A 22,148-nucleotide genomic window follows, 5' to 3' on the forward strand; every position below is an offset into this window, starting at 1 on the left:
ATGGAAAAGGGAAATCACTCGGAGGTGACTGAGTTCATTCTCTCAGGACTGACAGATCGTCCGGAGCTGCAGGTCCTCCTGTTTGGGGTGTTCCTAGTGGTTTATGGTATCACCCTGGTGGGAAATGGGGGGATGATCTTCTTAATCACCATTGATCGTCGACTGCACATCCCCATGTACTTTTTCCTCAGTAATTTGTCTTTCTGTGACCTCTGCTATTCCTCGATAATTTCCCCTAAGTTGCTGCAAAATTTCTTAGCCCACAAGAAAAGCATTTCTTACACTGCCTGTGCTGTGCAAGTATATCTCTCAATTGTTTTTGCAGATGTTGAGTGCCTGTTGCTGGCTGTGATGGCGTATGACCGTTATGTGGCCATCTGTAACCCGCTGCTCTATACGGTCACCATGTCCAGGCAGCTTTGTAAACAGCTAGTTGCTGGGGTGTACGCTGTGGGGTTGGTGGATTCAGTGATATATACGTGTTTTACATTTCGGCTGTCATTCTGCAGCTCCAACATCATCAATCATTTCTTCTGCGACATCCCCCCACTGCTGGCGCTCTCCTGTTCTGACACCCAGATCAATGAGATTGTGATGTTTACTTTATCGTGCTGCATTATAGTGAGCAGCCTTGTGACTGTCCTCCTCTCCTATGTCTATATCATCTCCACCATCCTGCAGATCCGCTCCGCCGAGGGCCGGCGCAAAGCCTTCTCCACGTGCACTTTCCACTTGACTGCTGTGGCCCTGTATTTTGGCACCCTCCTCTTCGTGTATTTACGTCCCACCTACAGCTATTTCATGGACACAGACAAAGTGGCCTCAGTGTTTTACACGCTGGTGATCCCCATGTTGAACCCCCTCATCTACAGCCTGAGGAACACGGAGGTAAAGGATGCCCTGAGGAAAGCAATGAATAAACTCCTAACCAATTCTTGAATCTGTCTAACTATTTTATCGTTTAGTGATGGGGAGTGGAAACAGGTGAATTCAATTCCCAGCCCATTGCAATGTAATTTTGCAGAGCCCATTGCAGTATTGTTCATTATTATATTGTTTTTATTTTTAATTTGTTTGTATTCCAACAAGGTCTGCAGGCCCCAAATGAGATCAGTGGACAAAATACGGGAAGAATCACAGGTCCAGAGTGAGAGATTGATTCTATAAGCTGGTGGCTAGGGGCACCCACCTGGAGGGTGAGATGCTCAACTTCACGTCTCTGTTCCAGTGGTTATTTAATTAGTTATCCACAGTAGAAGAACTTTGAAAGGAGAGATTGAGAGCAAGCCAGACTGGAAGAGCACATCATTCAGGGGCTGGGATGCTTTCTGGAAATGCAGGAAACCCAAGTGCAGAGTGTGATGGGTTCAAACTGATGTGCTGAAATTACCTCTGATCCCATTTTCCCTGCCAGCCTGGACCTCCAGAACCCTGCCTTGTTGAGCCAGACATGCTAGCCTGCTGCAACACAGACCCAGGGTCTCGGCCACGACCCCAGAGCTGCAGATCTAGACTGAAACCAGCTCAGCAGGAGACCTGTCTCCAGCACGCAGACACCCAGCTCCCAATGGGATCTAAACCTCAAATAAATCCATTTTACACAGCAGCCTATCTGGGTTCCCCTCTGGGTCAGACACTTCTGCATCCACCAAAAGGAAAGGTGACCCTGGTCCGGTTGTGGGCTCCCAGCTACCAGCTTTGACAGCCCTTCACTGGCCAGCAAAATCCCCTTCTTTCCCCCAGGTTAGGCTTGGTTCCAGCTACAGAGTCCCTGGGGTCTGTTCCCACCACAGTGGTTACCAGGACCCCAACTTCCACCATGTTTCTGTGCACCCCAGGGCAGGGCCTGTCCCCTGTCGACCTGCATCTTCCTGGAAGTCAACCTTGGGACAGATTCTGCCACATCAAAGAAATCATTCCCCTGTTGAAACGGTGCATAATTGTGTGCCACTGTTGCAACAGTCAGCTCAGCTTGCAAATCACCACTTTCCAGGTGTACCTTAGCTAACGGTGCAACGACTTTGTAACCTCCCACCAGTTCTAATTCTGCCATTTTCCCTGCAACAAATCGTTCTCCTGGATCAGGTCCCTCCTGACCACAGAAATGTCTGCACCCGTGTCCCTCAAGCCTAGGAGTACTTTCGCCTTAAGTTTAACTGCATGCATATGCTCACGGCTTCGTTGTGTAGAAGCAAACTTTACAAATCCTGTGTGGAAAGAGGCAGTAGCCTGGCCCTCAGACGCAGCAGTTTCATGTGTTACCTGCTGCCTGTTCCCACTCAGCAAGGGACATTTATTCCTCTGCGCTCAGTGGACTTACAATGAAAGCACCTCTTGGGCTCCTCTGCTTGTATAGGGATAAAACAGTGATTCTGCTTTCCACCAACCCTGCACCCCTCTACCCCCAACCCTGTACTCCTCTACCCCCAGCCCTGTACCCCTCTACCCCCCAGCCCTGCACCCCTCTGCCAGCAGTTTACGTTTAATTGCCACTTGCGATGGCTCAAAAGAGTCTCCAAACTCCACACCCTGCATCCACATTTTTGTCCCACTAATACTGTTTTACATCATCACTGCACATATTCAGGAATTGTTCCTGAGTAAGCAAATCACACATTTCTTCCAAGCTTGTCATGCCTTTTCCCCTCACGCACTTATCTAACAAATCTCTCATTTCATTTATATAAGCCACATTACTCAATCCAGATCCCCTTTTAAGATACCTGAATTTAACCCTGTAGGTTTCTGGTATAATCTGAAACTGTTTCAAAACCAGTTCCTTAAATTTACCATAGTTTCAAGCATCATGAATAGGCATCTTATTGAATATGTCCAGAGCTCTCCCAGTCCATTTTGCTACCAATGTGGTCATTCTTTGATTGTCAGGAATTGTACGGAGGGGGCACAGTCTCTCAAAGGTGATGAAATATTTGGCAATGTCACTCATCAGACAGCGGACATAGTCATTCCCATTTGTGGAGTTTTGGGGAAGTGGGGCCACGTGCTGGAGGGTTTTGTCTCTTCCCCTCCATAACAGCCAGTTCATGTTTCTGGGCCTCAATCTGGGCCTGTATTTCTCTGTCTCTTAACTCCAGGGCCAATTTGTCCCTGGCTGCCTCTGCTTCCATAGCCCTTTTGTGCGCAGTTCTCTCTGCTTCTTTGAACTTCAATTGAAACTCCCGGTCCTTTGCCTTCTCCTCTGCTTCCAGTCTGGCCAGCTCTCGTTTAGCAGGTGCCTCCACTCAGCTCAGGGGCTTCTTAGTTAACAAAGATTTTCCTAGCGCCCAGTGTTCAGCCTTTCTGGGCAGTCTGCAACTTGCGCAGTTCCAGCTTCTTCTGATCTTCACTCTTACTTATTCTGCTTAGTTTTCTGTCCCTATTTCCCTTACTCAAAATAAGGAAACAGAAAATAACAAACAAGTCACCACTTTGTCTGTTCTCCACCCACCAGACCCAAAACTCACTTAAAATCACTACCAGTGTTTCAAAGCAATCAGCTGTGCACAGGATCCTGCTCAACTTTGCCACTGTCACGGGTTGGGTCACAGAAACCAGTTTGGGACTGCACCCGATGTGCCGAGACTACCTCTGAGACTGTTTTCCCTGCCAGCTTTCCCTTGCCTGCTGCAAACACCGATCCAAGTCTTAACCACGTCCCCCACAAGCTGCAGGCTTCAGTGAAAACATTTTGTGAAGTCCTCCTGTCTCTAGTACTCAGATACCCAGCTCCCAGTGGGGTCCAAACCTCAAATAAATCCATTTTACCCTGTATAAAGCTTATACAAGGTAAACTCTTGAATTGTTCATCCTCTATAACACTGATACAGAGATATGCACAGCGGTTTGCTCTCCCCCCCCCCCAAGGTATTAAAACATACTCTGGGTTAATAAATAAGTAAAAAGTGATTTCATTAAATACAAAAAGTAGGATTTAAGTGGTTCCAAGTAATAACAGACAGAATAAAGTAAATTACCAAACACAATAAAACAAAACAGACTAATACAGTAAAAACTAAATGCAGGTAAATCTCACCCTCACAGATCTTCCAATAAGCCTCTTTTACAGACTAGACTTAATCCTAGTCTAGGTCCAGCAATCACTCACACCCCTGTAGTTACTGTCCTCTGTTTCAGTTTCTTTCAGACATCTCCTTGGGGTGGAGAGGCTATCTTTTGTGCCAGCTGAGGATAAAACGGAGGGGTTTCCCCAGGAACTTATATAGTTTTTCTCCTGTGGGTGGAAACCCCTTCCCCTCTCCCATACAGAATCTAGCTCCAAGATGGAGGTTTGGAATCACATGGGCAAGTCACATGTCCATGCATGACGCAGTTCCTTACAGGCCGATGCCACTTTCCCTGGAAAGCTCAGATGTGGATTGGCGTCTCTCAAAGTTCATTGTTAGCTTAAGTGTTTCTTGATCGGGCACTTACTGAGAATAGTCTTTTCTCAAGAAGCTGACCAACTGCTTCACTGTTTAAAATCAAACAAGTACATAGCCAGTATTCATAACTTTGAATACAAAAATGAGATATGCATGAAAATAGGATGAATATGTCCAGCAGATCACAACCTTTGCAGAGATCTGTTACATGGCCTATCTAGCATAGAACGTATTTCAGTTATATCATATTTACACCCATAAGCATATTACTAGAAAGCATTATGGGGTGCAACATCACACTCTGTTTCACGGACTATAAGTTATAGGAAATAAATAATATTAACAAAAGCATAATCGAGAGGGAGCTGGCATGCTCGGAGATATTTTGTAGCAGCATCTGCAGAGATGCTGCAGAAATCTTCAATGTTAACCACCAGTTTGGGGAATACCCTCCTTTTTGCAGCCTGCCCTGACCTTGGCATTTTCAGTGAGGACTGCCCCAGGCACCTCCGGGTCACAGGAGGCAGAGAAGCCAGGAGGAGGATTTATGAGCATGACTCCTAGAGGAAATAGGGGCATAGTGTTTCCTGGGCACAGACCTGGAGTGACAGACATGGGAATTTCTGAATAAGGGGATTCTGAAATTAGGAATAGGTGAGACCATCATGCATCATGGGGTATGTGGTCCAGCCTGGGAGCCTGGCCCATAGAGGAGATTGGTGCTGTGTGGTATCTGATGCACCCCTTTGGTATTTCTGAGCAAAAAGATTTCGGTCTTCACAAACAAACCCCCTTTGTGGATCAGCTCTACACAGTACCCGGCTTGCACTGAAAACAGCAGGATGAAATATACCCTTAACCTCATACTCTGTAACTCTGGTAGAAATTGCATCATTTAATAACACAGTAGAAAAGAGTAGGCAAAATTAATCCCCAGGGCATGAATTACACCGGAGGTGGCTTTGGTTCACTGAATGCATTTATTAGGTGTTATGGCTCTCTGAGCTCAGCTATTCCCAGTTGCTCCAGGAATCATGTCCCACAGATGACACATCTCAATATAAAACTTCCCAAATGCTCCAAACTGGCAGTTACTGTCATTGGGGAAACACCACCACATCTCTCTCTTCTCAGCAGGTACGTGTTATTATCCTGAATTACAGACACACACACACATACACACCATAATGATCAGCAGGTATTAAATTCAAGACCTCCAGCACTAAAAGCCTCAGCCCCAACTCGTACCCCTGACTGAGATGATTTTCACCCTGATTCTCTTACAGCAGAGTCACAAGTCACTGTTTGCTGCTCGGATTAGTGAGCAGTTGTCTTCGTATGCGGGGCATGATTAACCTGCGTGTCAGTGTATTTACACTGTGTGTATTTTATCATACAACTGGAATGACCAGCTGTGAACATCCGCACCATCCACCTGCCCACATCTCTGTAGCTGCCAGATCTCTGTTCAGAGGAGATGGAAAAGGGAAATCACTCAGAGGTGACTGAGTTCATTCTCTCAGGACTGACAGATCGTCCGGAGCTGCAGGTCCTCCTGTTTGGGGTGTTCCTAGTGGTTTATGGTATCACCCTGGTGGGAAATGGGGGGATGATCTTCTTAATCACCATTGATCCCCGACTCCACACCCCCATGTACTTTTTCCTCAGTAATTTGTCTTTCTGTGATCTCTGCTATTCCTCGATAATTTCCCCTAAGATGCTGCAAAATTTCTTAGCCGAGAGGAAAAGCATTTCTTACACTGCCTGCGCTGTGCAACAATATCTCTCAATTGTTTTTGGAGATGTTGAGTGCCTCTTGCTGGCTGTGATGGCGTATGACCGTTATGTGGCCATCTGTAACCCGCTGCTCTATACGGTCACCATGTCCAGGCAGCTTTGTAACCAACTAGTGGTTGGGGCATACGCTGTGGGGTTGGTGGATTCAATGATTCAGTGTTTTACATTTCGGCTGTCATTCTGCAACTCCAACATCATCAATCATTTCTTCTGTGACATCCCCCCACTGTTGGCGCTCTCCTGTTCTGACACCCGCAACAAAGAGATTGCGATGTTTGTTTTTATGAGCTGCATTCTAGTGAGCAGCCTTGTCACTGTCCTCCTCTCCTATGTCTATATCATCTCCACCATCCTGCAGATCCGCTCCGCCGAGGGGAGGCACAAAGCCTTCTCCACCTGCACTTTCCACTTGACTGCTGTAGCCCTGTATTTTGGCACCCTCCTCTTCATGTATTTACGTCCCACCTACAGCTATTTCATGGACACAGACAAAGTGGCCTCAGTGTTTTACACGCTGGTGATCCCCATGATGAACCCCCTCATCTACAGCCTGAGGAACACGGAGGTGAAGGATGCTGTGAAGAGAGCAATGAATAAACTCCTAACCAATTCTTGAATCTGTTTAACTCTTTATTCATTTCGTGATGGGGAGTGGAAACAGGTGAATTCAATTCCCAGCCCATTGCAATGTAATTTTGCAGAGCCCGTGGGAATATTGTTCATTATTATATTGTTATTATTTTTAATTTGTTTGTATTCCAACAAGGTCTGCAGGCCCCAAATGAGATCAGTGGACAAAATACAGGAAGAATCACAGGTCCAGAAAGAGAGATTGATTCTATAAGCTGGTGGCTAGGGGCACCCACTTGGAGGGTGAGATTCTCAACTTCACGTCTCTGTTCCAATGGTTATTTAATTAGTTATCCACAGTAGAAGAACTTTGAAAGGAGAGATTGAGAGCAACCCAGACTGGAATTGCACATCACTCTGGGGCTGGGATGCTTTCTGGAAATGCAGGAAACCCAAGTGCAGAGTGTAATGGGTTCGGTCACAGAGACCCCCATTGGGACTGTCAACTGATGTGCTGAAATTACCTCTGATCGCATTTTCCCTGCCAGCCTGGACCTCCAGAACCCTGCCTTGTTGAGCCAGACATGCTAACCTGCTGCAGCACAGACCCAGGGTCTCGGCCACGACCCCAGAGCTGCAGATCTAGACTGAAACCAGCTCAGCAGGAGACCTGTCTCCGGCAGGCCGACACCCAGCTCCCAACGGGATCTGAATCCCAAATAAATAAATACAGGGTAAAATGATTAATGTTCCCCATCTATATCACTGCAAGAGAGCTATGCACAGCTGTTTGCCCCCCAAGGTAACCATTACTTACAGTTAGTTTATAAATAAACAAAAGTGATTTTATTAAGTATAAAAAGAAGAATTTAAGTGGTTTTCAGTAGTAACAGACAGAACAAAGTAAATCACAAAGTAAAATAAAGCAAAACACGCAAGGCTAAGCTTAATACACCCAGAAATCAATTCCAAAATGTTAACTTCTCATCCCAGTTGTTACTTCAGGTAAAATCCTTCTCAGGTCAGATAAAAGAGACTGGACCCAGGTCAGAAAAGGTCAACCACTCCTGTGGTTACAGTCCTTTTGTTTCCAGGTGCTTGCAGGTATCTCTGTGGGGTCGGGAGGCCGTCTCTTACGCCAGGTGAAGACACTCATTGTTAGCTTCCCAACTTGATATAGAACTTCCCTAAGGTGGAAAACCCTTCTTTGGGTTTCCACCCCCGTCTGGAAAAGTACCAGCTTCAAGATGGATTTCAGTATCAGGTGACATGGTTACATGTCACTGTAACACCCCAGTCTCCATTCTTCCTGGGTTGGCCCACACATAGACAGGAAGACTTGCAGGTAAACAGAGCCATTCTCAGTTCATAGATTCTGAAGAACCCTTAATGGCCTCCACTTAATATGTCTCCATCAGTGATACAAGTTTATATCTTATTCTCCTAATTCCAGACATAGAAATAATCCATGCAAAGAAATAGGATGAACACACTTAGTAGATTATGATCTTTAAAATAGTATGTTACATGGGGCACTTAGCCTAAAGCATATTCCAGTTATATCATATTCACAAGCATATTTTCATAAGCATATGGAGTGCAGTGTCACACATGGCTCTGCCCAGTACTGGACAGAAGGGGGAACTGAACCGGGCTCTCCCATCTCACAAGTGAACACGCCAACTACTGGGCTAAAAATTACAAAGGGAAAGACCATCACTGCCTCCTACAGTGGCCATGTTGCAACCAGCACCTAAATCCTGCCCCCGCACACACACACTCTTCTGGGACAAAGCTATTAGGAGAATTTGTAACACATTTGTGAGTAGTTTCAGGTCAATCCAAACGGTATTGTTTTTGACAAGAAATTATTAGTCCAGAAGAAATTCATCCATATCTAGAAACCTTTGTGTCCCAATGCTGGGAAATACTGTCTCTGTGTGTGTGAAGTATTAATCAAATTAAGAGTTGACATTCCTGAGAAATTGTATAATCCCGAGTGAATGCTTTTTACTCTCGTTTCCAGTATCAGAAACTATTGTATTAATATTGGCAGTGAGAGCATTTCTAGTTGACTCAGACATTTATTTAGCATCTTAAAGCTGAGCTCTGTGTGCAGATAATATGTATGCAAGGGGGATAGTTTTGTGAAGTCCGTAGCATGCTAGTGTTCTCGCAGATGCTTCGTTTTTTGAGAGCAGTTTCCCCTGAAGATATTGTGGTCTATGGTAGGAGTAGGTTATTTAATTGGGTCTCTGGTGTATATTTCTATGCTTCCACTTAATGACCATAATGACTTTGATTTATTTATATACCTGTTTTCAATATGCCACATTTTACTGTGTTTACTAGCTTGAGTTGTTAGAAAGGATGATAAAAAACAAATGGGATGAACACACTTAGTAGATTATAACCTTTATAATGGTATGTTACATGGGGCACTTAGCATAAATCATATTCCAATTATATCATATTCAGAAGCATATTTTCATAAAGCATATGGAGTGCAGTGTTACACATAGCTTTGCCCAGCACTGGACAGAAGGGGGAATTGAACAGGTGAAGACCCCAACTATTGGGCTAAAAATTACAAAGGGAAGGACCATCACCACCTCTTACGGTGACCGTCTTGCGACCAACACCTAAATCATTCCCGTGCACACAAACATTGTTCTGGGACAAAGCTATTAGGAGTATTTGTAACGTATTTGTGAGTAGTTTCAGGTCAGTCCAAACGGTATATTTTTTGACAAGAAATCCATTTCTAGACACCATTGTTTCCCAATGCTGGGAAATACTTAAGGAGACATTTGGAGAGGTGACCAACAAATAAAGGCTGTGACTGCCGGGGACAGATGTCCCTCCTTCCCAGCCCCAGATCGGTGGCTGCCGTGGTGCAGGAGAGAGACAGCTCTCCCCAAACAAAGGCTAAAAAGTAATGGAAATCACTTCTCCTGACAAGTGAATTCCATTAATTTTTAGCATTTGTTTGGGGAGAGGTATTGGAAACCATTAAGGCCAATTCTTTGCTATCTGGTATAGTTTTGGCTTTTCACAGTACTCCCATTGACTCGTAAGTAGCAAGAAGCACTAGGTTTGGTGGGGGTACTAGGTATTTTGTAGGATAAAGACATTATTTGCAAGCTCTTTGAATTAGGGATCTCTCTGCAAACTCCAAAGCCATGTGTTAATGTCCTGCAGGGCGTGTAAAAACGTAATGAGTCCGTCTACTCCGAGTTTTTAACTTGGTGACACACACAATGTGAAACCAGGAGAACTTCTCCTGTTTCTACTGGGCTCTGTTGCACTTGCACTGAGTGGGTCCTAAACACTCATTTAAAATACCCATCATCAACCACTTGATGTTTTATTTCCCTTTGTATTTTCAGTGTTGTCACTTGTTTCTGTGTGGCTTTGTTTTGCTGTCTGTGTCGCTTTATTACTTATTTTTACTGTTCTCTGTGTGTGAAGTATTAATCAAATTAAGAGTTGACATTCCTGAGAAATTGTATAATCCCGAGTGAATGCCTTTTACTCTCCTTTCCAGTATCAGAAACTATTGTATTAATATTGGCAGTGAGAGCATTTCTAGTTGACTCAGACATTTATTTAGCATCTTAAAGCTGAGCTCTGTGTGCAGATAATATGTATGCAAGGGGGATAGTTTTGTGAAGTCCGTAGCATGCTAGTGTTCTCGCAGATGCTTCATTTTTTGAGAGCAGTTTCCCCTGAAGATATTGTGGTCTATGGTAGGAGTAGGTTATTTAATTGGGCCTCTGGTGTATATTTGTATGCTTTCACTTAATGACCATAATGACTTTGATTTATTTATATACCTGTTTTCAGTACGCCACATTTGACTGCGTTTACTAGCTTGAGTTGTTAGAAAGGATGATAAAATACATGTACTCCAAGGGCAGTGTTGATTTTCTTTTCATATTAAATAAGCATCTTAAAACAAGGGATAGTTAACAAGATGCACTGCTTAACATTCTTTTTTCTTCTTCCTCCATACCTATGAACATTTCAAAATATACATTATATCTAGGTTTAGTATGCACAATAAATGGCCTCAATATTGGTGCTGCACATAACAACATTCAATCTGCACATGCATGGAAAAAATTAGAGGGAACACTGGTCATTTCCAGCTTTACAGAGAAGCACCAAATTAACAATGGAGGGCAGATGGCTGTGGTCTCCTCCTGAGCTCCTCTGGTCATCATGTGGTCTCCATCGAGCACAATGCGTGAAACTATCCTTCCTACTTTGGGGAGTAACCTAGCAAGGGAAGGACATAGGATACCATGGTGATTGGGGTGCGATAGATAGATAGATAGATAGATAGATAGATGATCTGCAGTACTCTTACAGGTCTTACAGGTTTTACATTCCACCTATTGGGGCCAGGACAATGACGTGATTCTGACACAATTAGTATGTTTCAGCTGTATCTAACTTTCTGTTCCTTTGCTTCCAAACTTGTTTCTCAGGTTGATTGAAAATTCAAGTAGAGAAGGTTTTTGGATGGGAAATTGGATTTTCCATTCAACAATTTTTTTCATGAAATTATCTTTTCCCTGGAAATTATCAGATTTCCATCAAAAAAGCCAAACTCCCCTCCTCTCCAAACCATGGCTGTGGGACTCTGGTGATGTTCCAGGGCAGTTCAGCAGGAGGAGAGATCATCATGCATCATGGGGAATGTGGTCCAGCCTGGGAGCCTGGCCCATGGAAGAGATTGGTGGTGTGTGGTATTGGATTCAACCCAGTGGTATTTCCAAGTCGAAATATTAAGTTTTCAGCCAAAAGCTTTCAGTCTCCACAAACAAACCCCCTTTGTGGATCAGCTCTACGCAGTACCCAACTTGCACTGAAAACAGCAGGATGAAATCTATCCCTAACCTCATACTCCGGAACTCTGGTAGAAATTGCATCATTTAATAACACAGTTGGAAAGAGTGGGCCAAATTAATCCCCGGGGCATGAGTTACACCAAGGGTGGCTTTGGTTCACTGAACACATTTATTAGGTTCTGTTTCTCTCTGAGCTCAGGAATTCCCAGTTGCTTCAGGGATCATGTCCCATAGATCACAAATCTCAGTATAAAACTTCCCGAATGCGACAAACTGGCAGTTTCTATCGATGAGGAAACACCAACACATCTCTCTCTCTCTTCTAAGCAGAAACGTGCAATTGTCCAGTATCAGAGTCAGACAAACACGCAGACATTTGGTGATCAGCAGGTATTGAATTCACGACCTCCAGCACTAAAAGCCTCAGCCCCAAGTCGTACCACTTCAGCTAAAGGAGCGACCTCCTTGCTTGGAAAAAATAGGCAATTACATAGTCACTGAAGCCAGTGCTTTCTATTATGTCTCTGGGTTTTCATACAGGCTAAAGTAAATGCCAAAAATGTTAATTAGCACAGTAAGGAAGTGTTACCCCAAACCGACATGCCAAGCCACAGAATTTACCCTGCCCAAAGAGGGTGGAAAAATTGACACTCCTTTGGTCTCACCCCTTCTCTAGCTAACAAATAATCTCTTCAGAGTGAGATGATTTTCACCCTGATACTCATACAGCAGAGACAAAAGTCACATCTTGCTGCTCGGATTAGTAAACAGGAGTGTTAGTGTGTGGGGAATGATTAACCTGTGTGTCATTGTATTTACGCAGTGTGTATTTTATTGAACAACTGGAATGAGCAGCTGTGAACATCTGGCTCTGTGGATTAAGCCCTTCCTTGAGCGGGTACCCATGTCCATTAAGAAACTGATATCCATTTATCATCACTTACTTCACTACAGAGAAGGGACAGGTTTTCCGCACCATCCACCTGCCCACATCTCTGTAGCTGTCTGATCTCTGTTCAGAGAAGATGGAAAAGGGAAATCACTCGGAAGCGACTGAGTTCATTCTCTCAGGACTGACAGATCGTCCGGAGCTGCAGGTTCCCCTGTTTGTGCTGTTCCTACTGATTTATGGTGTCACCCTGGTGGGGAATGGGGGGATGATTTTGTTAATCACGATTGATCCCCGACTCCACACCCCCATGTACTTTTTCCTCAGTAATTTGTGTTTCTGTGACCTCTGCTTTTCCTCGATGATTTCCCCTAAGATGCTGCTGAATTTCTTCGCTGAGAGGAAAAGCATTTCTTACACTGCCTGCACTGTGCAAATGTATCTCTTTCTCTCTTTTGCAGATGTTGAGTGCCTGTTGCTGGCTGTGATGGCGTATGACCGTTATGTGGCCATCTGTAACCCGCTGCTCTATACGGTCACCATGTCCAGGCAGCTTTGTAAAGGGCTGGTGGCTGGGGTATATGCTGTGGGCGTGGTAGATTCAATGATACACACATTTTGTACACTTCGTTTGTCATTCTGTAGCTCCAACATCATCAATCATTTCTTCTGTGATATCACCCAATTGCTGGTGCTTTCCTGCTCTGACACCCGCATCAATGAGATTGTGATGTTTGCCTTCGTTGGCTGTATTGTAATGAGCAGCTTTGTGACTGTCCTCCTCTCCTATGTCTATATCATCTCCACCATCCTGCAGATCCACTCTGCCAAGGGCCGACACAAAGCCTTCTCCACCTGCACTTTCCACTTGATCGCTGTGGTCCTGTTTTATGGCATCCAACTTTTCATGTGTTTACGTCCCACCTCCAGCTATTCCATGGTCACAGATAAAGTGGCCTCAGTGTTTTACATGCTGGTGATCCCCATGTTGAACCCCCTCATCTACAGCCTGAGGAACACGGAGGTGAAGGACGCCCTGAGGAAAGCAATGAATAAACTCCTAACCAATTCCTGAAACTGTTTAACTTAGTACTCGTTTAGTGATGGGGAGTGGAAACAGGTGAATTCAATTCCCAGCCCATTGCAATGTAATTTCACAGAACCCGTAATAGTATTGTTCATTAATGTATTCTTGTTATTATTATTTTTTTTTGTATTCCAACAAGGCCTGCAGGCCCCAACTAAGATCGGGGCTTTATTGGGGTATTGCCTCAGCAAAATTCCTTGAGCCACCTGTTGCACATGTGTGAATATCTGTGATGTGCTTTGAACGCACAGAGCTGTTTGTATTGGGAAGGAAGTGGGGGGCATCAAATCTATCTCCCTCTGCTTTGTCGTGGGTTTAGTTTCGTTATGCAGTTGCAAGTATGAAGTGTGGAATTTCTATGGCTGAGCCAAAGGGAGTTTTGCACACCCTTCTGATCCTCTGCAGCCCTTTATGTCCCCTATGGGGTTGTTGTAGAGATTATCACCTGGTTTGTATCCATGCATGTGGAGGAGAAAGCTGATTTCCATCACAATGGCCTTTATTTTAAGTTAAGGGACCAACAAAACAAATAAGAACAAGGGTAACATTTCCAAAAGAGAGCATGGTGTGTGTGCGCGTCCTCTGTGAGAATCTGCACTGAACTGAATACAAAATAATCTGGAAAGGGTGAGTTTTCTCTACCATATAAATAAAACAGAAAGAAAAAGTCATATCAGACACTAGACGTTTATACCACATGAGCAGGTTAGCTGTGAGTTCTTACTCTTATTTCTGTTGGAAAGTGTTATGGACTCTGAAGAATAGGGGTTATGGGAATTGTACAGCTCGGGTTACGGTGAGTGAGAAATGGATAGAGCTGGGTCAATAGCTGATTTTCGAGTTCATGGGTGGTTACAAAAAATTGAAAAACAAATTCAGTTCAACCTGAAACAAATCTGAAAATTCCCTAAATGCTTGGCAAATATAAAACATTGACAAAAATTTCCTTTGGGGTCGAAGGAAATAATTAGCATGACCAGAAATGGAACATTTCCTTTCCTCCCTGGATACTTTCCGATGTGAAAGCAGAGATAATGTAGGGCCAGACTGACGAAATGGATGGAAGAGGCGGTAATGGCGCTGTTTCCTTTGTAGACTTTAACCCAGTGATTAGATCACTCCCGCGGGATGTGGGAGATCCAGGTCATATCACCCTCTGTCTGATGGGGAGACGCAATTTGAAAGTGGGTCGCCCACATTGCCGTCAATGCCCTGGCGACTCGGTTCTATTCTGTCCTGCATCGTTCTCAGGACTGCTCTATGCTACTGCTGTAAGTTGATCTCAGTTACGCTACTTCAATTCGACTAAGTTGGTCTGACTTACAGCGGTGTCCACACCGCGCTATGTCACCGGGAGAGTTACGTAGCTGAAGTAGTGTAACATAGATCAGCCGACAGCGTTAGTGTAGCCTGGCCCTGAGAAAGATCCATGATGGAACATAGTCTCTGAGAGAGGTGGAGTACAGACTTCCGCAGGTGAGACGTTTCCCATTGACTTAACATGTCTTCCCCAGACCTACTCGATGAACACCATTTCATCTATCGCAGTAGTCCCGATTTAGCCAGTAGCATAGATATGGCCTCATTCTCCCCCATTGAAGCTGTTGCATTTTGGATAAAACACAGGAAGAATCACAGGGCCAGAAAGAGAGAATAACTCTATAGACTGGTAGTTTGGGGCACTGACATGCTCAACTTCATGTCTCTGTTCCAAGGGTTATTTAATTTGTTATCCACCGTAGAACAACTTTGAAAGGAGAGATCGAGAGGAACCCAGATTGGAATAGCACACCACTCAGTGGCTGGGATGCTTTCTGGAAATACAGGAAACCCAAGTGCACATCTTTGCCCGGCACTTGACAGAAGGGGGAATTGAACCAGGATCTCCCACTTCACAGGTGAACACCCCAACTATTGAGCTAAAAATTACAAAGAGAGGGAGCATCACCACCTCCTACCCGTGGCTGCTTTGCGACCCACACCTAAATCCTCCCCCCGCACACATGCATTGTTTTGGGAAAAGGCTATTGGGAGACTTTGTAACACATTTTTGAAGAGTTTCAGGTCAATCCCAACTGCATTGTTTTTCACAATACATTATTAGTCCAAAAGAAATTTACCCATTTCTACACACTTTTGTGTCCCAATGCTGGGAAATTACTTAAAGAGACTTTTGGAGAGGTGACCGACACATGAAGCGGAATACATTTACCTCCGTTTTGTATCATATTCAAAAGACCTCATGGGCGAGACCGTGATCCAGACCAGCTGCTGCTCTGGCCCTCTGTGTTCCATTCCCACAAGGAGAGACACAGTACTAACATTAATTGCATGTGCTGTGCACACCTGTTGTCCTGGGAGCAAAGATGCTCCAGGGAACAAATCTCAAAGTCATCCCAGGAAGCAGTTCCAGCGGTATTTAGGGTAATGTGGGTGGGGTTAGCAAACAGGGAAAGATTGAACTCTTAGTCTGATTTTAGGGTTCTGAGCAGGTACTGCTTCCGTCCTCAACTAATTACACCGGTCTACAATTCTTGAGAACTTGTCTGCTTCAGAGATAAAATGTGCTATTTATTATGTATTTTGATGTGCTGAATTCAAATATGACAATTAAAACAACTGATTGGCTAAGATATTTAAGTTTTTACATTTTATGTCTATGTATATTGTGTAGATAGTAGAGTTTTAATCATTAATTGTAAACCTAGGTCTTTTCATGTGTTTATGGTTGCTTTACATGATAATATTTCACCTGACCTGTTTATGTAACACTTTAAAAATCAGCAAAAGGGTTATATAAATAAAATTTATTATGAAACAAAAGGCAAAAAACTATTCTGTACATAGTTTAGTCCTATTCAGTGTCTACTTGGCGCTTCTTGGCTTGTCTCTTGTATTCATTAAATGGAGCATCTCTTGTCACTGTCCAGCAATCGTCTGCAAGCATTGATGGGCTCCATTTGCCCTGATAGCATTTCTACATTGTTGCAATGTCCTGGTGAAATCGCTCACCGTGCTCGTCGCTCACTGCTCCGCTGTTCGGTGGAAAAAAATCTAGATGAGAGTGCAAAAAATGTATCTTTAGTGACATGTTGCAACCAAGGCTTTTGTACGCCTTGAGGAGGTTTTCCACCAACAACCTGTAGTTGTCTGCCTTGTTGTTTCCGAGAAAATTTATTGCCACTAACTGGAAGGCTTTCCATGCCATCTTTTCCTTGCCACGCAGTGCATGGTCAAATGCTTCATCTCGAAGAAGTACACGAATCTGAGGACCAACAAAGACACCTTAGTTTATCTTAGCTTCACTTAACCTTGAAAATTTTCCACGGAGGTACTTGAAAGCTGCTTCTGTTTTGTCAATGGCCTTGACAAAGTTCTTCATCAGACCCAGCTTGATGTGTAAGGGTGGTAACAAAATCTTCCTTGATTCAACAAGTGGTGGATGCTGAACACTTTTCCTCCCAGGCTCCAATGACTGCCGGAGTGGCCAATCTTTCTTGATGTAGTGGGAATCTCTTGCACGACTATCCCATTTGCAGAGAAAACAGCAGTACTGTGTATCCGGTCTGCAGACCAAGCAAGAGAGCAACAACCTTCAAATCGCCACAAAGCTGCCACTGATGTTGGTCATAGTTTATGCACCTCAAAAGTTGTTTCATGTTGTCATAGGTTTCCTTCATATGGTCTGCATGACCAACTGGAATTGACGGCAAAACATTGCCATTATGCAGTAAAACAGCTTTAAGACTTGTCTTCGATGAATCAATGAACAGTCTCCACTCATCTGGATCGTGAACGATGTTGAGGGCTGCCATCACACCATCGATGTTGTTGCAGGCTACAAGATCATCTTCCATGAAGAAGAATGAGACAAGATCCTTTTGACGGTCATGGAACATGGAAACCCTAACATCACCTGCCAGGAGATTCCACTGCTGTAGTCTGGAGCCCAACAGCTCTGCCTTACTCTCGGGTAGTTCCAAATCCCTGACAAGGTCATTAAGTTCACCTTGTGTTATGAGGTGTGGTTCAGAGGAGGAGGATGGGAGAAAATGTGGGTCCTGTGACATTGATGGTTCAGGACCAGAAGTTTCATCCTCTTCCTCGTCTGACTCAAGTGAGAATGATTCTGGTGTATCAGGAACTGGCAGTCCTTCTCCGTGGGGTACTGGGCGTATAGCTGATGGAATGTTTGGATAATGCACAGTCCACTTTTTCTTCTTTGACACACCTTTCCCAACTGGAGGCACCATGCAGAAATAACAATTGCTGGTATGATCTGTTGGCTTTCTCCAAATCATTGGCACTGCAAAAAGCATAGATTTCCTTTTCCTGTTCAACCACTGGCGAAGATTTGTTGCACAAGTGTTGCAGCATATGTGTGGGGCCCACCTCTTGTCCTGATCTCCAATTTTGCAGCCAAAATAAAGGTGATAGGCTTTCTTAACAATAGTGGTTATACTGCGCTTTTGTGATGCAAAAGTCACTTCACCACAAACATAGCAGAAGTTATCTGCACTGTTCACACAAGTACGAGGCATCTCTGCTCACTTTGGCTAAACAGAAATGTGTCCCTTTGCAAAATCAAACACTGACAAATAAGAGAGCACGACACTGTATGATTTCTAGCACTGATATAGGGCAATTTGTTCAGCAGAGTGATGTAAGCTTCGTTATGATTGCATCATCCATGACTTCTAGGAATAACATGATGCAATTCATATCATGTATGACGCAATACCAGCTTCAGATTGCATCATTCATTGTTTTGCCTAAAAATCAAGTACTGTCCAAACCCAGTCATAGATTTATTCATAGATCCAGTCAAAGATGTATTTTAGTCATTTCTGGTTTAAATTGAGATCCCTACCCTTTATAACTCACTTATCCTCGGTCATTCCCAAGTCAAGGGTGGTCTATACTGACCCAATAGCATATCTTGAAAACTAGAGCCAATCAACAATTTTAAGCATCATTTTTGTTCTCAGTGACCCAGAATTAGAAGAGTTTGACTACATTTATTTCAGAAGCATTTTGGCTGTAGAGCAGTGTTGTAAGTGAAGGGAGGAAAAACAAAGAGGTATGTGTGTGCATGTGGTGGGGGTACAGTGGAGCTGAATGTCAAGTGTAGGCAGGTTTGTGTCTCTTGCCCTACCCAGTGCTCAGACAAGCATCCCCCCTCCTCCCAGTGCAGGGCTCCTTCTGAGACCATAGATAAATAGGACTGGAGGGGACCTTGAGAGGTCATCTATTCCAGTCCTCTGTGCTCATGGCAGGACTAAGTATTACCTAGATCATCCCTGACAGGTGTTTGTCTAACCTGGTGTTAAAAATCTCCAACAGTGGAGATTCCACAACCTTCCTGGACAAGTTATTCCAGTGCTTAACCAACCTCGCTCTTGGGATGTTTTTCCTAATGTCCAACCTAAAGCACCCTTGCTGCAATTGAAGTCCATCAGTTCTTGTCCTATCCTTTCCCCCCAGCCCGCAACCATTGCTTTGCAGTTTTACTCCTAAACTCTGTTTGAAGGACTATAAATTCTAGGAAATAAATAAAATTAACAAAAGAATTGGGAGGGAGCTGTGACATACCAGGGTCCAACCCAGACTAAGCAACAGCTGTGTCACCTGCAACCTTGCAATGCCTTGCTGAAGTGGCTTCCAACTGGTCCACAAACAAACAAATCACACCCTGAGCATGTGTGTGTAACTGCAGCCTGGCCAGGAATAGCTGAGTTACACTCAGGCTCTCACCACCCTTGGTTATATTGCAGGGTGACCCCAACACACTCCCCAGTCTTTGATTTCCCTCCAGAAATGTACGTCCTGTGCTGCCCAGTCCTCTCCTGGACAATGCAAGTTACAGTGTCCATTATTTCTTTAGTAGCACTAATATGCATGTAACTTAGCTTCTCAGACACTTCTACTTAAACACACTGGATTCGATAAAACAACCCCCTCCTCCCCAAAGTTTATTGACTACAAAGATAGATTTTAAGTGAGTGCAAATAAGGAAGCACAGAAGTCAGACATGGTTACAAAAAGAAAATAAAGCTACAATGCAACTTGTGCCTAAGTTAACAAATAAGGTGAAATTCAAAGCAAAAGTTTCCTCACCACATGCTTTCAGCCGTCTTACTGACCAAACTACTTAGGTCAGGACCCATCTCACAGTCCAATGGCTGCTTCCTTTATCCCTTCAGATGCGGTGAATCAGTGGGTAGAGGCAGAGATAGAGAGAGAGAGTGAGCGGTGCTTTCGGATGTTTGCCCCTTCTTTTTATAGTCCTATCTCCGGTTTGAGAAACATTTTCACCTGGTTACCAGGAGACAAAAGCTCTATGTAGAAGGATGTTCCCTGCTGCTTTTTCCTCACCTTTTTGGTCTTCCTTTGTTTCCCTTCCTGCTTGATGACTCTGGTTACTCTTTAGATAGAAAATTAAGCAGCGCACACATTTCTTTGTTTAAGACAGACCAGTTTGCCAGCCTGAGTTTGGAACATGTATTAATAACCTGATACAGTGTCATCTTATAACTTCACGCACAGTAACTCCTCACTTAACATTGTAGTTATGTCCCTGAAAAATGCAACTTGAATTCTTATGAGGAAATTGAATTCACTTAACACCGTTTTGCTAAATGTAAATGGGGTGGGGGTTAGGTTCCAGGGATTTTTTTTTTGCCAGACAAAAGGCATTATATACAGTTTAAAAAAAATGTAACAAGCAATTTAATACAGGTATAAATTTTTAAAGAAACAGTTTAATACGACAACCATCATTGCTGAATGTGAAGCAATGGAGGGGCCCCCGCCGAACCCCACACAGGCACAGCCCAGTGGCACTGCAGACAATGAGGCAGGCAAGGAGGCTGAAGGTTCCGTAGGTAGGAGAAGCAAGTTGCACAGCAGCAGTGGCAGCTTCCCCTACTGTGCAAGCACCAGGTGTGGGGGGGCTTAACCCTCGGCCCACCCACTCCACCCCTTCCCCCAAGACCCCACCCTTAAGCCGCCTCCTCTCCCCCCATCTCCTCCCCCTTTACTCCGCACGTCGCGTCCTCGCTCCTCCCCTGCCTCCTAAACGCCGCAAATCAGCTGATTGCCGTGGGCAGGAGGGGGGAGGAGCAGGGGGAAGGCGCTGATCCATGCTGTCCACCGGTGGGAGGCACTGCGGTGGCATAGGGGAGCTGATAGAGGGGCTGCCAGCTGTGGACAAAGCAGGCAGCCAAACGACCTTATAGCAAAGCATTGCACAACTTTAAACGAGCAGGTTCTGTAATGGAGCGGGAAAGTAAGATCGAAACAACGTTAAGCGAGAGGACGTTAAGTGGAGAGTTACTGTACATTATCAAAAATATTGTATTAATATTTACAATGAGAGCATGACTATTTCTAGTTGACTCATAGCTTTATTTAGCATCTTAAAGCTGAGCTCTGAGTGCAGATAATATGCATGCAAGAGGGATAGTTTTGTGAACTGCAGAAATCCGTAGCACGCTGTGGTCTCCTCCTGAGCTCCTCTGGTCATCATGTGATCTCCATGAAGCAAAATGAGTGCACCTATCCTTCCTACTTTGGGGAGTAACCTAGCAAGGGAAGGACATAGAATACCATGGTGATTAGCATGGTATAAATAGATGGATAATCTGGAGTACTCTTACATGTCTTACAGGTTTTACATTCCACCTATTGGGGCCAGGACACTGAGGTGATTCTGAAACCAGGAATGACTGACAAGATATCAGTTACAGCTACAAACAATTAGTACATTTCACCTGTATGTAACTTTCTGTTCCTTTGATTCGAAATTTGTTGAAATTTTTTTATGAGATCTGTTTTTGCTGGGAAATTGGATTTTCCATTCAACTATTTTTTCCATGAAAATATCTTTTACTTGGAAATTATGAGTTTCTCATCAAAATACCAAACTCCCCATCTCCCTAAACCATGGCTCTGGGACTCTGGTGATGTTCCAGGGAAGTTCAGCAAGAGGAGAGACCATCATGCATCATGGGGTATGTGGTCCAGCCTGGGAGCCTGGCCCATAGAAGAGATTGGTGCTGTGTGGTATCTGATGCACCCCTGTGGTATTTCTGAGCAAAAAGATTTCGGTCTCGACAAACAAACCCCCTTTGTGGATCAGCTCTACACAGTAGCCGGCTTGCACTGAAAACAGCAGGATGAAATATACCCCTAACCTCATACTCTGTAACTCTGGTAGGAATTGCATCATTTAATAACAGAGTAGGAAAGAGTGGGCCAAATTAATCCCCAGGGCATGAATTAAACCGAAGGTGGCTTTGGTTCACTGAATGCATTAATTAGGTGTTATGTCTCTCTGAGCTCAGGTATTCCCAGTTGCTCCAGTAATCATGTCCTACAGATCACACATCTCAGTATAAAACTTCCCGAATGCTCCAAACTGGCAGTTTCTGTCAATGGGGAAACACCACCACATCTCTCTCTTCTCAGCAGGTACGTGTTATTATCCTGAATTACAGACACACACACACATACACACCATGATGATCAGCAGGTACTGAATTCAAGACGTCCAGCACTAAAAGCCT

The 22,148-nt window shown here is 44.2% G+C and overlaps 3 protein-coding genes across 3 annotated transcripts; all 3 read left to right on the forward strand.

Annotated features, from left to right (window-relative positions):
* Positions 1 to 939, forward strand: LOC135983466 (olfactory receptor 5W2-like). Its single transcript, XM_065595769.1, has one exon. The coding sequence runs from the start codon at positions 1 to 3 to the stop codon at positions 937 to 939; it is 939 nt and encodes a 312-aa protein (XP_065451841.1).
* A 4,920-nt stretch (positions 940 to 5,859) lies between these two features.
* LOC112061289 (olfactory receptor-like protein OLF1) lies at positions 5,860 to 6,795 on the forward strand. The gene has a single exon (XM_024114197.2). It carries the CDS (start codon positions 5,860 to 5,862, stop codon positions 6,793 to 6,795), a length of 936 nt encoding a protein of 311 aa, XP_023969965.2.
* Positions 6,796 to 12,630: 5,835 nt separating this feature from the next.
* Positions 12,631 to 13,569, forward strand: LOC101933602 (olfactory receptor 8U9-like). Its single transcript, XM_005314475.2, has one exon. The coding sequence runs from the start codon at positions 12,631 to 12,633 to the stop codon at positions 13,567 to 13,569; it is 939 nt and encodes a 312-aa protein (XP_005314532.2).
* Positions 13,570 to 22,148: the final 8,579 nt, after the last annotated feature.

The sequence above is a fragment of the Chrysemys picta genome, chromosome 4 (genome assembly GCF_011386835.1).
Source record: "Chrysemys picta bellii isolate R12L10 chromosome 4, ASM1138683v2, whole genome shotgun sequence".
NCBI lineage: Eukaryota > Metazoa > Chordata > Testudines > Emydidae > Chrysemys > Chrysemys picta.